The sequence below is a fragment of the Scatophagus argus genome, chromosome 1 (genome assembly GCF_020382885.2).
Source record: "Scatophagus argus isolate fScaArg1 chromosome 1, fScaArg1.pri, whole genome shotgun sequence".
Taxonomy (NCBI): domain Eukaryota; kingdom Metazoa; phylum Chordata; class Actinopteri; family Scatophagidae; genus Scatophagus; species Scatophagus argus.
In genome coordinates, this window is record NC_058493.1 from 10,383,209 (window position 1) to 10,399,820 (window position 16,612).

Sequence of the window (16,612 nt, forward strand, 5' to 3'; positions counted from 1 at the left end):
ATTAGCCTGACATACTGGCACACTTCCACCTTTTTTTTCTGTGTTTTTAATAGAAGCGGCGATCGCTTCATTGAGGAGAAGACCCTGCTGTTGGCTGTTCGCTCTTACGTCTTTTTCTCCCAGCTCAGTGCCTGGCTCAGCGCCTCCCATGGCATCGTCCCCAGAAACATCCTGTACAGGTCAGACATAACACTCACTGAAGATTTTGACACTGGAGGGGGCTGAAAGCTTTTCATTGTGGCTGCTGGACCAGACTGTTAAAGCTACACGAAACGTGATCTGAAATCATATTGTTTTCGAATGTATGTATAGATGTAGGTCTTGTGTACTGCACTGTTTAAAAATTGAATTGCAGGAAGTAAAATTGAATCTGTGGAGGCTCTGACAGTTCCTGCATATTTTAAGATGGAGGAGGTAACAGTGTTGTGTTTTTTTGAATCTCACCCTGTCAAATAGGATCAGCGCTGCTGATGAGGAGTTGGTGTGGCAGTTCTCCCAGCCGCCTTCCGAGCACATTTTCCCGGTCCCCAACGTGTCCCAGAGTGTTGCATTGCAGGTTCGTGTCCAGTCGCTCCCTCGCCAACCCACTTACCCCACCCTGGCCTGCAGCATCCACACCGGCCTGCCTCCGCTTTACAGCAAGACCCCGACCCTCAACCCAAACCTCAACAGCCATGGTGGCCTGCCCACCCTCAAAAAAAGCCAGGATCCCAGCAAAGACGGCCTCCTTCAAAACCCTAACATTTACAGCAAGAGCTCCAACTCCATGTCTGGCCTCCTCCTCAATGGATTACCCATTCCTAATCTTCCCATTAACAACATCCCCATTAACAGCCTTCCCCACACTGTTGTGCCACCACCCTACAACAAGAAGAGCCAGGAGCCTGGGGAAGACCAGTCATATCAGAATGGAGAGCTTCCGCAGGTTAGCATCCCCCAACGTCAGGGCTCCCCGCTGTTCCACAGGCCCTCTCACTCCCCCACACCCTCTCGCTCCCACTCCCCTTCTCCGCTTCCAACAAGTAAAGCAGGGAAGTGGCTGTACTCGGCTTTTAATGGTTCATCAGACCCCACACAAGCTGAGGACTATGGGTCTGGCACCAACAGCAGTGAAAGGTCAAAGAGGCCCATCCCAGAGCCACTGAGAGCTTTTAAGAATATCTCCCTGGCAGAGCCGCCCCGCTGCCCCTCCCCGAGGCCTTCTGCAACCGAGACAAACCCCCTGATTGGCTCGCTGCTGCAGGAGAGGCAGGAAGTTATCGCCCGCATTGCACAGAGGCTCAACTTCTGCGACCCCACAGCACCTCCGCTCCCTCCTGGCCTTTTTGCTTCTGACAACCCTCCCAAAGCCATGTGGGGCAGTAACCATGACGACATAACTGCCAGTAAGACCAAAGACCCCGAGGTACCCACTTATGAGTCTGTGGGACGCGTTTGGCCCAGCCCCTTCAACACACCCGTGAGTGATGCTTCTTTCAGCAAACGGGAAAGCTCCTCCCCTAAACCTGCAGCCTGCAGGAAACTAAAATTGACTGAGACAAGAGAGAGAGAGGAGGAGAGGAAAGGAGAGAAGCAGAGAGAGACAGAGAAGGAGAAAGAAAAGGAGAGGGGAAGAGACAGCTCCCTGATCGCCCAGGCAGTACAAGACATTACCCGACTTATCCAGGAGAGACTGTCTGTCCCGCCTCTGTCTCCCAGGCATAGCAGGAGCGGCAGCTCTCTGCACCACACGCACACAACAACAGTCACACACACGGTCCGCACATACTCACACACCACACACGTCCCGCAAGCCTCTTCACACACTGCCACCAATGGCTACACCAATGGCCACATACCCAACCACGAACCTCACAGAGGCAGCATGTACAGTTGCGCTGCCACACACTCGCCCATTTGCACAGACAAGCCCAGAATCGATCCAGGGACTGAATGCCATTCTCCCCTGGCCCAAAATGGTGCTCATTTTACACTTGAAGAACCCTCATTCAGAGGCCAGTCCCACACCCAGGCTGGTCAGTGTTTACAAACTCCCCCACAGGAAAAGCTCAGAGTCATCAGGACACCCAGCAGCCATGAAGCCCCCTCTGCCTCGCCTGTCCTTGAGAACAGCCCGAGGAATGGGCAGACCTGCAATTGTACTTGCATAGATGCCAGCTCAGCCATGAACTGTAACATAAGTCACAACCACAGCAAGCCTCAGCCTCAGTACCAGTCCCAGTTACAGATGCAGGTCTGTGCAACAACCTCGGCCTCCTCCTTGCAAGATGAGAATCAGGCGCCCCTGGAGTCTGAATGCTCCAGCAGTCCAGATATGACTCCCCCCTCTACTGTTCTGGTAAGGGACTCCTCATTTTGTCCATATACTTTTTAGTAACAGATCATTTAGGTATCTGGACTTATTCCCATTATTATTGTCATGCCCTATCCCTGCTTAAAAGGGGCTTGGTTTAACTGCATCTAGTGTCTACCAGGACTTTTGTCTTGCAGCAGCACTGAGGTTTTTAGACACATATTAGTACACAGTTGCAGATATCACATTACATTTCCTGAAATGTTTCAGGACCCACCGAGGCAGCCTTTGCCTGGTGGTCGGTCTTGCCTCTCCTCTTCACTCTCTCACATCTTATTCCATATTCTTCCTCCTGTCGTCCTCTTTAATGATGGAGTACATGAAGTAAGATACTTGATGAAACAATCTACAATAATAAAATGAGCAGATAAAATACTCTTCTGGTCAATTTCACTGCCACACATACAGACTCACTATGACAGCTTCAGATTTCATCTAGCTCATTACAATAACAATGACAGGAATGGTTATGCTTGGACTAAATTGGTGGTTATTGTTGACGTCTTAAATGTGAAATCTTGACATCCAGTTGATATAATGTTATGGCAAACTCGTAGCTGGATATGAGTTGGAACAGTGCAGAATTTAATGTTCCTTTAAGATATCTGATACGTTTGCTATATTTGTTCTATCTCTGATTAGACAATTAGCTAAATAACGATAAAGACAAGACAAATAAATATAAAGACATATAAGGTGTGTCTTTGCTGAACTTTGTTGTAATAGGTGGGTTTCAGAGCTTCAGTTGCTGCCAGCTGTGCTTCAGAACAACCAGTAACATCTCTGGCTGTTTAAGCAGACATATCGCTTGATTAGACTTTTATATAGAAATTAAACTAATTATTTAACTGCCCCTCTGTTAAGCTGCTCTTCATATAAGGGAAATACTGTCATCACACAAAGGAATTGTTCAGCATTTTGGGAAATGTGCTTATTGATGTGACGTTGATCTTCTGATTCTCAAAAAGAAAGTGAATAAATGTGTTTCAAAAAATGTTTCCCAAAACAATTCTTTCAGTTCTGTCCCAAACATTATATAAATTTAGCTATTGTTATATATTTTTGGGAATTAAATGTTTGACTAAGCAGAGTTCTCATTCCATAAAAGCTCAAGTTACTATTAGTGGGAGGGTAACAACAGGTACTTCTAAAATGTAACATCTAAACAAATATAAACCCTGCTCATTTGAAATTAGTGATTTGTTTGGTAGCAGGTGAGAGTGGATGATGTCAAGATGACACATCATTTATGGGAACATGATTTGATGAACACAGATGAATTCATTTTTCTTGCAGGCTGCGTTAATCTCTCTCTCCATCTCTGTTCTCCAGCAAACTCACAGCCCCTCCCCTCTGCGTCCCTGCAACAGCTGGAAGAAACAGAATCGCCACTCATTAGACGCCACAGCGACCAAGGCCTTCCACCCTCGTACTGGCCTGCCTCTGCTCTCCAGCCCCGTGAGGAGCGCACACTCACACACACTCGTCTATGCAGTGAAAGTCATTGTCAGATTCTGCTTTGTGCATTTGTTAACACATACGGGCTCACAGTCACGCTCACACACTTACTGACTCAGTCATCGCTGGTATCCATGCAGTTGTGTTGGTCACAACAACACAGTCATTAGCCTTTATTTGAAGACGTCTGAAGAATTACTCACAGTGCAGCGTCAGAAGTGGGCCTGTTTGCCATAAAGAGACTTTGAAATATCTGGCAGGTGAAACAAGGTTAATGTACACATAAAAAACACACACACACACACACACACCCACACACAGTACAGGCAGGTACAGCACGTGAGTCACGTGTGTCTCATCAGCTCCAGTAAATTGTTTCACTGAGTTCACAAATTCCAGTCTTTTTAATGGTCCCACTCACACACAGAAGACGCACAGTCTCACCAACACATGAGCTCACATATTTTCACACACGCATCATTATGTGTGTGTATTTTGCTATCTTCTAGAGGACATATTTTACAACAGATAAAACACTGTATTATTATGAAAATATATAGTTTTAATGAGGATTTTAAAATGTATTTTTCCTGGCATTGAAGACAAGACATTTCATGCTGTTAAATTTCTCTCCTGTGATCTTTAAACTTGGACTCAAGAGTCTTAGATTCCCAGACATTAAACAGATGACTTGTCAGCTGAGCTCTTATCTATGACAGCTGCTCTATAACCATCATGTCCTTGATGTTTACGGCAGGTTCCTCAGAGGAAAAACCAAACAGGCTACTTTGACCTGGACACCTCTCTGGTTGGCTGTAAGGGTTTGCCTTGGGCCTCTGGGAAAAGGTACACATTTTCTCACCCGGGATCTTTGTTACTGTAGTTTCCAGGCTTCAGCTCTGTTTGTCCAGCAAGATAAGGTCAAGATGCGTTTACACATTTACTGCACACTTAGTAACAGTTAAAGGACAAAGAATATTTTGTTTTACAGTTGCCTCCCACATCATCTGTTTATTATAGTACCATCTGGATCAAGTTACTCATACTTTGTGTCGTCAAACTTACTTGTTCTTCTCGCTTTGCAACATTTCAGCTGTTACTATGTGGAAGTGCCAACAAGGCACATACTTGATATTGAGCCTTTTTTTATGATTAAAGTTAAAATATATTGTTGGTCTTTTTTTGTTAACCACCACTGAGAGCCATTCAAATTCACAGATCTGTTTGTAAAGGATCTATATTAGAGATTAGACTTACCCCAACACGCTGACATAGCCTTGGATCAGCAATAGCTTCTACAAGTATTGTGTGTGCGTTGTGAGATCACACAATAAGAGTGTTGTTCTCGCTGGTAAGGTTAGGTCAGCCCTGTTTTGCTGACTATTCCTCTCACGCTGCCACCTGCTGAAGCTCTGCTGTACTGTGACTGCATCTAGAATCACACACGTTCTGCTCAAAATGGCAGACAGAAGTGAATGGGATTCATACACACAGGGCTTTGTGGCTGTGCCTACACACTGCAGATGTGGGTTTTAGCTCAGTGCTTCTTTCAACAAAATAGATGTTGTAAGAGTTTGGCCTTCAGAGTTGAAAGTTCATTTCAGCAACTGGACAAGTCCTGGTCAGTTTGACCGTGGCTGGCAAAAGCTGTTGTATGATTTTCTGTGACCTGGGAATACATGATATTTTTTCTGCTACAGTAAAGTAAAAGATGTTAGAGGACCAAACTTCTGAGATGGCTGATATCGCTTTTGTTTACATATAAATAAGATTCAGCGTTTTATCTCACCCACCAGGAATGCTTGTCAAGATGCTCTTTCACACCCCACGCATTGAAAGCAAGTTGTTCAAGTGTGTGTGTTTGTGTTTTTTTTTTAACCCTTCAGGGTGTGTCCAAAGAGAGAGGGGTACACGGATGAGTCACAGCAGCTGTTCAGTGCTAGCGCTCCACCTGCCAGTCTCAGTCTGCTGGGAAACTTTGAGGTATAACTCGCAAAGTCACTCAGAATCATGCCTTTTTCATCCAGCAGTTTTAGAGAATGGTGTACTTTCGCTCATGCCAGTTTTCATCCCTGGATAATTCAAGTGAAACAGAATGCTTACAAAGGAAATCGATTCTGCAGCCAGACTTTTTTAAAGTGCAAAATCTTGATTCGCCATCATCTAGCAACTTCAACATTTTGATGGCAAGCTGTCTGTTTTCCTTTTTCAAAAGATTACTTATAATACTTTGTCCACTGGATGAAAAACACTGAGTTTCTGTCGTGGATGAAAAAGTCAAAGGTCAAAGCCAAAATCAATGATGTCTTGTGTGTGAGAAAAATAATGGAAGAAAATTTAACAACATGACCTGTGTTTCCTTAGGAGTGTGTACTGAACTACCGCTTGGAGCCTTTAGGGTTAGTGGAGGGTTTCACAGCAGAGGTCGGAGCCAGTGGGTCCTTCTGCCCCAGTCACCTGACCTTACCTGTGGATGTGTCGTTCTACAGTGTCTCAGATGACAACGCTCCCTCGCCATATATGGTGAGATTATGTTTTTCCAGTTGGCCAATCAATAATTCAGTCTCATTTTTTTCCAGCCTACATGACTGAGCCTTGAACTGAAAGCTGCATCCTCAACTGTGATTATATATGTGTGTAAGCGCCTTTGAATGTTTGTGACACAGAGTTTGTGTGTTCTCACAGGGTGTGATAAACCTGGAGTCCCTGGGGAAAAGGGGCTACCGTGTACCTCCATCAGGAACCATTCAAGTGGTAAGGAAACTTTTCAGGATGCCCCACACACACACACAAATGTATAAACAATCTCAAAACGTTTATTTCTATAAGATATTTGCATCATGGTGTAACCGTGATGGAGAACAAAGAGCAAATCACACCAAGTAGTAAGGGGAAAGGGAGACCCCTAGTGGTTGTAGTGGTAAATACATCATGCAACATAAAGATACCCAACATGTTTATTTATTTATGGTGCGTATCCTCATAAATTTGACAGGTATGCTGTTTATGCTTTAATTACGTTATTAGGATGATATTCAGCATTTGAGATCTTGTGTCTGTATAGATCAATGAGTTGAGTTCAAAGAGTTAGAAACCTGTTTTAATCCTCCCTTGCTCTCTGGTGATACCACTCAGACCTTATTCAACCCCAACAAGACGGTGGTGAAGATGTTTGTTGTGATGTATGACCTACGAGCCATGCCAGCTGGACACCAGACCTTCCTGCGCCAGAGGACCTTCTCTGTTCCCGTCCGCCGTGACACAAACAATCAGAACAGCCGGAAGCCTCTCAGCCACGGACGCACCTTGCGCTACCTCGTTCATCTGAGGTGAGTTTGGCTGTCATTTTGTCTTGAGTGCACTCCAAAACTAGAATATATTGAGCAGCTGTGATGGTTCTCCTCTATTGTTCATCCTCCCTGTCTTCCATCTCCCAATGCCAACCAGGTTTCAGAGTTCCAAGTCTGGGAAGATCTACCTCCATAGGGACATCCGTCTGCTCTTTTCCAGGAAGTCCATGGAGGTGGACAGCGGTGCTGCCTATGAGCTCCAGTCCTTCACAGAGTCCCCCACTGACCCACCCTTCTCTCCCCGCTGCTGAGGCCCAACCCCCTCCCGCCTCCAACTACCAAAACTTTGGTGCCAGCGGTAGACTCTTACTCAGCCCGTGGCTAGTTGAGAAAGCTCTAAGATGAGATGTGATTAAAGGACAGCAGTCAACAAGACTCACCTGGCCTGTGTCCAGAATCTCAAGTTTGATCCCCTCTGTTACCGAGAACAGACAAAGAGGGGAGCTAGGAGAGTGGGAGACTCTTCAGAAATGAAAACTTCTTCTCTGTTAAGTGCACAGCCTTGGATCAGAGAGGCTGGGTCTAAGGCTACAGTTATAGAGCATGTTTCAGGTGCTGTTTTCCTGGTAAAGAGCGTCTTATCAGATATGATTTATAATTTGTTTCCCTGCTGTTGTGTGTATCCCGGGAGAGCAGAGACCAGTGATTGTCTACACTACAGTTAGACATCTAAATTATTTCAGCAGGGTTTAGGCTACTTCACTCTGTTGACTCGAATCAAAATGTTTCAAAATGTTAATTGACATGATGAATAACTGTTCAGTCTCAATTAGTTTCTTTGTAGATGCAGTACAAGGCCCCTTTAATGGTAAAAGGTTTTGTTTTAAATCCGTAAATATTGAATTGACTGAACTGAAAGTGAACTCTGCTTTTTGAGCCTGTGATTCCTGAGCTCGGTGCAGAAGGAGGAGTGCACGTGGAGGAGGAAGCACTTGGCAGACTGTGGCGCAACAACATCCCCTCTTCAAAAAAAAACAAAAACACATACCAAGGACCACTAAAGAAGTCAAACAAGCAATCAGGCTAGAGTCAACTGAAAGCATCACAGCAGAACATCAGAAGTGCACTGTGGATTTTTTTTCTCAGCATAACTGGAAATGAAACAGAAAATAGTAATATTCTAATACTTTTGTACTGTTACAGAACCACTTTATTGGAAGTGTTGCAATAGGAAGAGTAACCTTAGTTTAGTGTTTACACATCCACTTTCAGTTTACTTAACCATCAGTTTATTTAATATTTAAATTAATATTTCAGTTACTACTTGTGACGTCTGTCATTCTAAGATGATGTAGTGCAGAATGTATATCATAGTATGTATTTTTGACATTAATATTCAAATCTGAAAAAAAATATATCTATATATCTTCTAAAGCAATCTGGAAATCTGGTCTGTTTCTTTGTGTTATTTTTTCCCCCACAGCGTTTCCTGTCCTACCACATCATCAGACAATTACACGCTGGGAGGGGTACCTGGGGGCTTCAAGGAACAAAACTCAAGTCATGTCTGTTGCTATCAGAAATGAAACATTGAGTATGTCACGACTTCTCTCTGCAAGTCATTAAAATATGCTCACTTGGAAAAAGTGCAAATGAGAAATCAGGGATGATAACAGAATTTCCACACTCCTCACAGATGGCTGATGCGTATGACTGCATTCTGGTACAAAACGCCACTATGAGTACACCCAATTGACATTCAGGCCTCCTACTTTCTTTGTACATTCTTTCTAATGTAGCGTGATGTACTCCGACGAGCACATCACAAGGCATTACATGTGCATTACGTTAGAATTTAATCATTACAAGAAAACTAATGAACGTACTGATGAAGTCAGTTCATTACAAAAGGAAATGGACGTTGCATGTGTGCTAGAAAACTGGGATAAAAAAATATGTTGCTGAATTACAAAAGGCAGTACTTGTTTGATTAATAAAAGCAACATCACCAAACTTTGGAAGGACGAACAAATATCTGCAACAAATATCTGAACAAATTCAGCAGATGATTTCGTCAAAGGTTCCTGTGAATTAACTTTAAGTAAAATTGTTTGAAAACTGGTCAAACAGCCAAGGCTGTGGGTTTCTGAATACCTGATATATACATATTGTGAGTATTACAACTCAGATAACATTTCTTAATACAAAATCAATCTTACACATTATTACAAGTCATTTTGGTTACAAGAGTGGTAACCTTTTTTATTGGTAAATACTTCTTAAAATCTTAAAATGGCAAATATGACATTTTGGTGAGGATAAACTTTATTTTTCACAGTTTTACAACGCATCAATTTTCTGATAAAAAAAAATAAATGTGACAAAATCTCTTGTTAGACATAACCACATCCTTCAAAACTGTCTGTAGCACAACACTGATATGGTGCAGCTTGATGTCAGCACTTTTCTACCACTTCACACTCAAAATATAAGACCACAGGTTGCAACACACGGAACAACCGACCACACAGCAATGTACAACAGACGACAGCTGGTGAGTACTGCTGTAGGTGGTACGCAAAGCTGCAAATTGGTGGTGGACATTTAATATGGCGGCCACCCCGCACAGCCTCATCACATCCCCATTTTTTGTATGATGTTACACTGTACGTCATTGGTTGTTGACCTTCAATTATCTGCTTCACTTATGCATACTGTGCTGATTAATTCACCTACAGTCTCGCAGAGTCGTATGTTTCAGCCTGACACCAAACGATGGAAGGAAATACTGCTGTTGGGACAACTTATAAAACGGACTGCATTGTGTTAAATCAGCATTCATCATCCTCCAGATCTGAGGATTATTTCACTGGAATCTGGATTTGTGTTACAACACATGGGTTCAACAGCTGATCGCTATGTTACGCAATGTAAATCCGATCCCTGCACCAAGTGCGCGTGCACGACAGGAGTGCCAGGACGCGCGTGGTGTCTCCGCATGTGACGTAGTATTTCTTGTGAGCTCGACAGAACCCGTATGGGTACGGAAAGTCAGAGCAGGGGATTTGTGGATCACTTGTCCAACTAGTGAGCAGTCTTTTGTCTGAGATCACGGTAATATAGAAATGTCGGGGGATAACGAAGAAGCACAGACAGCCGAGGAGACATCTGTGGACGAGAAGGTAACTGTGCAACGAATTAGCATTAACGGTAGCACCACTGATTTTGGTATAGCTAACGATACGATACATAGCTTAGCTTCTTCGCCGCGCGCTCGTTATTGTTGACATATCAACCACAGCTAGCTACGAAGCCCTGGTTGGAATAGTTTATGTTATTTTTAAAGCCTTGTGACGATATTGCGTTACCTTTTAGCTGGCCTCTCATTTCGGGCACTAGCAGAGCGAATGTTTCCGATGGCTGGTGTGAATGTCAGAGGTACTGCTAGCTAATGCCATTCACCAAGCTAACTGTCATGACATTCATACACAGGGGCCAGTCGGTAACAGTTAGCTCAGCTCATATCTGTGGCTCAGCCGCTAACGTTAGCTTAGCTCAATCCAGCTTTTTCACTCCCGTTTGAAGCCTAGTTACAGTAACGGTATTTTATTTATTTATTTACTTTAGCTACCACGGTTTTCGCGTCGTTAGTTGTTCCCTAATCTGTCTTTAACCGTTCTAACTGTAATAAACAGACTGGCGGTTATTTTGCAACACATTTAACGACTCATCCAAATCTGTGGTTCAACTCATTCAACCAAATATAGCTCCAAGTTACAGTGTCTTCTTCGTGAGTGTTCTGCCGAGCAAACACCAGACAATATTTCATCTTTTAACTTGATGTTGGTTTGGGTAGCAGATCGCTACACAACGCAGTGGCGGTAATCTGAACCTGTGCTTACTGTAACTCTATCCCAGGCATGCGAATGTTAGCTAAATAACTATGCGCTTTTCTAATGTTGTTTTAACCGAAAATGGTATAAATGTATGGTTAAACATTGTGGCATAGTTAGCAACGTTACCGGAGATCTACTAGATAGTCACATTATCTTACACCGCACTGCCATCAGATGACTAATATTTCAGTGGGAGCCTGGGGGCATCTAGTGAGTGGAGTTAGCCTCTTCCTGTGCAGTATTTAACTACGTGGTTTTGTGTGTTTGTGTCCCAAAACAAAATCGGTCCTGCTTCTGCTCGTTTTCAGGAGATTCAGGACAAGGTTATCAGTCCCGAGAAAGCAGAGGAAGCCAAACTGAAGGCCAGATACCCAAATTTAGGAAACAAGCCCGGAGGTTCTGATCTGCTTCGCAAACGCCTCCAGAAAGGAGTGAGTTAATCTCTTGTGCCTGTTTGCAAAACATTCAGAGTTTATGTAGGACATTTACTGAACCCACTGTCTGTTTTTGTTGGTAATGTTGCACTTAGTTAGCCGTTCATTAGGTATCTAACTATTACTACTATTATTACTACTATAACTATTACATTCTGACAAGATAATATCAACTCAAGGTCCATTTGCTAGACTTTCTCAGAGCATTTAGATCAACGAGAGCAGACTAAATTTCAGAAATGCCCCTCAGTGGGGCACAATACAGCTGAACAACACCACAAACTGCACTCTCCAAAATAACTAAATAATAAGTTGAATCAACACCTTTCAATGGGGTCAACAGAAACTGAACTAACAAACTGTCGTAATATCTCATTATAAATGAAGCAGTGTGGTGCCACAGTGGTGCCTGGGGCTGCAAATCATATTCTCCAGATGTAAGACACTATCTGTGTTTGGTACAGACCCCAGCAAAAATCATATCAAAATCAAAAATTACAATTTTCATCTAAATTGTGATTCATATTGAAATATGTTAAAATAATTGTTTTTCTTTGTTCTTACAAGTGCTGAAATACTACACTACACTACACTAACACTTTCTCATATTATTATTTCATACAATCCAAAATTAAATATTTATAGGTTTGATGAGAGTAACTTGTGTTGAACATTTGACAAAAGTTGTGACGTTTTATGGTTTAAATTATTTGGTGACTCATAAAGACAACAGATAACACAAGAAGCGCTAAATAAAGATAATAATGTGTGATTGAAAGGGGCCCTGTGGAGTTTGTTCATATGTAACATGTTCAGTGCATTTCCTCTCTTGTAAAACATTTACAACATGTTTTTTTAATAATAATAATAATAAATAATAATAATATCAATATCAATATCAATATCAAGTTAATAATTAACTTGACATGCTTGCCGCTGTGTTTATTCCAATACCCATACTACTGTACTGTTTAGAATGCCAGAAAAAACATGGCGCGTCTCATTGCATAGTATGTCAAATGCAGTATGCCAAAAATACCAGAATGTCCTAGTACATCCTAAAAATTTCAAAAGTATTTAAGTATCAATACTTTTTCAGTACCATATGTTTAAAACAACGCAGTATCTGCATTTGATAGAATCAAAAATGCTGAATCCATAAAAAGAAAAAACAGATCTCCAGTCAGATTTTCAATTCAAGGCTACACAGATATTAATGTTGCAATGCAGTGTTTGTTCACTATAGTGGGAGCTCGCATTATTTTCAGGTACAAGTCATGTTCTTTTTTCATAGTTCAAACTGTAAGTTTGAATCTTTCTCTCTACAGCAAAAATATTTTGACTCTGGTGACTATAATATGGCCAAAGCGAAGATAAAGAACAAGCAGTTGCCAACAGCTGCACCAGAGAAGACCGAGATCACAGGGGACCACATCCCCACCCCCCAGGACCTGCCCCAGAGGAAACCTTCTCTGGTGGCCAGTAAACTGGCAGGCTGATGCACACACAGCCTCTCCAGCCCCTGCACCACCTCCCAGCCCAAACCCTCTCCACTCAAATCTGTAACATTACCTCTCCCACCCTTAACAGTACCTCCTGTCCCCTGCCTCTGGACCCCATCCAACAGGAACCCACACCTAGCAAACTTGCTAGCTGCTACCTTCAAATTCTGTTTATTTTTGTTTTCACCTCATCTTGCCCTGTCTTGAATACTTCCTATCTTTGTTTTTGTCTCTTGCTGTTCCCTCAAACTGACAGCCCCTCTGTCATTGTCCTCTTACATTTCCATGTTCGTTTTTATTTTCTCTTCCGTGTAAGATGTGTTGAAAGACATTACATGCAAGTGTGAGTGTGATGAGCAGACTGTGACCTCTGCATGACTGATGGGCAACTGATGGCAGAAGACTGGGGTGAGCAGCAGAAGCTGTGTCTTGTGTGGTTGGAAGGCTTTAGTGTGGTCATCAGGAACCCTCAGTTTGAAAATGTGTGTGTGTGTGTATGATATATATATATACATATATATATATATATATATACTTTTGTTTGGCACAGGGGCAGATGTCAGCCTTTTAGAGGGTTTTACATCAGATTTCACTGTATGTCCTTATTCTAAATTATGCTGTCAATATGCTTGAGTGACTGACAGAATATTATAATCCAGAAGCCAAACTCATCTTAACACTTTGTGAGCTGTGGGAAGGATGTCAGACTGAACGTCTACACAATGAAGACCTGATTGTCATATGAAAGTGCATGTGTGATACGGGGCTCCCAAAGGGGAACCTTGCTGAGCTCCATTTTAATTCATCAAGGTGCATTTGACACAAACATTAACAGATACTGAAAGGCTGAGGTGCAAATTACAAATACTGGGCAGCATGTGGATGATATTCAGAACTCCTTGAAACTAGGAAATGTTGTACTTTCAGCAGTGAAAGTGGAGGGTGTGGTGTTGTTGCTTCAGTGTGAACTGTAGTTCGCACTGTTTGTGATGTGCCGTGCATTTCAGCCTCAGTGACAACACACGCACCCTCCTCACGCCAAAGTTTATAGTTTTAGGTGGTTTTGAATGAATCAAAATGGTTAGAGCAGTATATGGGACCTAAAAGCTAAATTCCTGACAGTAGGGACCAGTCTTTGTGTCCCTTATGCTGTATGAGTAGACTAAATTTATGGTTTAAAAATGTACTGGAAGCAGCTCTTGGCACTGGGATCAAATAGTGTTATGAATTGTGTTCAGACGTGGAGAAAAAAAAAACATCTATTTGCATAAGTTGAAGTAGTTTTATCTCAAAAAATGTTGTTGGCCCTGTAAAGTGCATTTTCCAGGGTTCTTAGTGACCAGGTGAAGTTTCCCTGTGATGTAAATCTAAGCTTGCTCTTCATCTGTCAGAGCTGTGCATGTATATGGCTGCCCTGCTGTCACTTGGTGCCATTTTGTTTTGTAAATAAAATAGTTTTGCACAAATCTTTAATTGCTGTGTTATGTCTTATGTTCACTTAATGCTAATTATGCTAATTGAAGTTTACATTTCGATATGAGACCATGAGTTTTGTTTTTTTTTTAAATTAATTAGTTTACCAAAAGTCACTGGGATGAGGAAATGGAGACAATTTGTATTAAGTATTTTATTTTATTTTATTTTCATGGTTAGACAGCATGTTGACAAACATTCGCTTACAGTCTACAACAAAATTGCAAAGTTAATATTGTTTGCTTTTTGCTTTTTTTTTTTTTTTTTTTATCCCAGTAAGAGGTGACACCAAATTACATCTTCCACTACATTTTATATTTTACCTTTATGACTAACTCACAACGCTTGGATCAACAAATAAAAATATCAGTTTCAGCAAAAATGGTGAAGGTCCTCGCACATTACAGTTTGATAAATGTAATATATAATACATTATAATAAAATATAATGTGAAGTTTGTGGCAATTTTATTTTGAAACCCATGAAAGATGACTACCTAACACAGTATGTTTACAATTTGCATAATGTGATTCATATTGAAAGTATATTGCTAAAAGGAAAATGAAAATATACAGTGTTGTCTCTTCTATCCTTTTATGTTTTTCACTTCATTTTGGTGAAAAAATATATATATATAATTATCTTTTTAATCAGTCTTCCAAAGTATATATTGTGTATGCCCTTTGTCCATGTTTTTGAAGAGTGTGTAGAAATGGAAAAAAAGTTTCCCTCTTTTCTCTCTTCTTTAAGCAAACATATATATATTCCACTGATATAAAAAAATGACTTTTAAAATATAAAAAGATTGGCAGCAACATTGGCACTTGTAAACATATGACCATGTAACAATTAACAATAATTGTTGTAAACAAAAAAATTATATTTACATTTAAACATCACGTCTATGTCACGTATCTGAAAAATTTAATGGTTTCCAGACGTCTTCATCATCAACATTTGACTCATCGCTTTTAAGTGGCGTCGCCTGCAATGCTAAAGGTAATGTTTGTGCTGGTGTATTTTCAAGTCTCGACCATCGGGTGGCGCAGTTTTCCACGCGGCCGTTGCCCTCTCCGTTTGGCTGAATCATTTCAGTCACCATACCCAGAATGCAAAGTGAGACGCCGAAACCTCAGCAGCAGCAGCAGCAGCCGCCTCAAGCTTTTCAGGTTATCATGGTGTTAAGAGACACGTCTTCCCCTTGAACCCCCGCAGCAACAAAGAATTTCTTCCTCCGCTACATGAAAATACACACCGGGTCTCATGCAGCGAGGAGACCTGCCGGAGTTTTAGCTCAGATTGGTGAAAGGACATAGCGAGAGACGGTCATGGCAGCGTCCGAGCTGTACACAAAGGTAAAACAAGTGAATATTTATGTGTATGTAGCACGGTGCTAGTATGTCGGCTAAATAAATGTCCTAGTCGCAGGTTCACCACCCTGCTAAATATCTTTGAATTTTCACGTTATCCTTTCTATAAACACGCTGACAGTTTTCGCCACGGGAAAAAAAATCTGTCCTTTTCTTAAATAGCAAGTCTGCTGGTGGTTTTCCGTGAATGAAAATGGTTTTAAAATCGCATAAAACACGCCGTGTGACGCGCAGTGGGATGTGTTTGGGTGTTTAAATATAGATGTAAGCGCTTAAACGGGTGCAGCTGACAAAGACTGATGCGACAGAGGGTCGTTTTTTCTCACAACAGTCCTCCCTTTGCTTACATTCATACATCGTACAAAATCAGGTTTATCCGTATGTTTTGTCAGTTGTCAACTTGTTTGTGCACCAAAACAAGATATGCTCTTCTCCCGGACCTTCATATATTTGACATTATCCCCCGCTAGAGGCTAGGGGGCTGGGATGATGCAAAGGCGGTGCCAGCCATCATGGAGGCACTGCTTCTATGATTTTAAACCATAGTATGTGTTGTTAGCTCACACCTGTGTGTCTAAAGCGCCCAGTCTTGGCGTTTTATTCTGATGTCTACTCGTGTCTCGGGCTTATAACCCGGTTCTCTGGGATGTGAGGTGGTTGGGTACCACTGAGATGCTGCGATGAGCGCTGCATCCGGACACTTTAGCATCCTTTAGCATCCGCGATGTTTAGACCAGAAAAGGCCCTGAAGCCTCCTCCTCAGTGTAGCTTTATATCCCCAAACGCTCAATGAGGAGAACATGACACTGTTGCCTGGGAGGCCTGTTACTCTCAAG

The 16,612-nt window shown here is 42.1% G+C and overlaps 3 protein-coding genes across 10 annotated transcripts in view; all 3 read left to right on the forward strand.

Annotated features, from left to right (window-relative positions):
* The window catches only part of fam214a (family with sequence similarity 214 member A), a 31,759-nt gene extending 23,220 nt beyond the window's left edge, over positions 1 to 8,539 (forward strand). The window contains exons 4-12 of the mRNA XM_046377620.1: positions 54 to 179; positions 457 to 2,338; positions 3,686 to 3,811; positions 4,569 to 4,657; positions 5,698 to 5,794; positions 6,176 to 6,334; positions 6,497 to 6,565; positions 6,947 to 7,140; positions 7,259 to 8,539. Coding sequence (XP_046233576.1) covers positions 54 to 179; positions 457 to 2,338; positions 3,686 to 3,811; positions 4,569 to 4,657; positions 5,698 to 5,794; positions 6,176 to 6,334; positions 6,497 to 6,565; positions 6,947 to 7,140; positions 7,259 to 7,412 — 2,896 coding nt within the window. The 3' untranslated portion in view covers positions 7,413 to 8,539. The remainder of the gene's footprint in view (positions 1 to 53; positions 180 to 456; positions 2,339 to 3,685; positions 3,812 to 4,568; positions 4,658 to 5,697; positions 5,795 to 6,175; positions 6,335 to 6,496; positions 6,566 to 6,946; positions 7,141 to 7,258) is intronic.
* A 1,543-nt stretch (positions 8,540 to 10,082) lies between these two features.
* On the forward strand, positions 10,083 to 14,406 carry arpp19a (cAMP-regulated phosphoprotein 19a). Its single transcript, XM_046377744.1, has 3 exons — positions 10,083 to 10,283; positions 11,306 to 11,428; positions 12,760 to 14,406. The coding sequence occupies exons 1-3, from the start codon at positions 10,227 to 10,229 to the stop codon at positions 12,928 to 12,930; spliced, it is 351 nt and encodes a 116-aa protein (XP_046233700.1). The 5' UTR covers positions 10,083 to 10,226; the 3' UTR covers positions 12,931 to 14,406.
* Positions 14,407 to 15,492: 1,086 nt separating this feature from the next.
* myo5aa (myosin VAa) overlaps positions 15,493 to 16,612 on the forward strand; it is a 47,139-nt gene continuing 46,019 nt past the window's right edge. For all 8 annotated transcript variants that reach the window (XM_046377871.1, XM_046378273.1, XM_046378105.1 and 5 more), the window contains exon 1: positions 15,493 to 15,761. In XM_046377871.1, the coding sequence (XP_046233827.1) occupies positions 15,735 to 15,761 (27 nt within the window). In that variant the 5' untranslated portion in view covers positions 15,493 to 15,734. The remainder of the gene's footprint in view (positions 15,762 to 16,612) is intronic.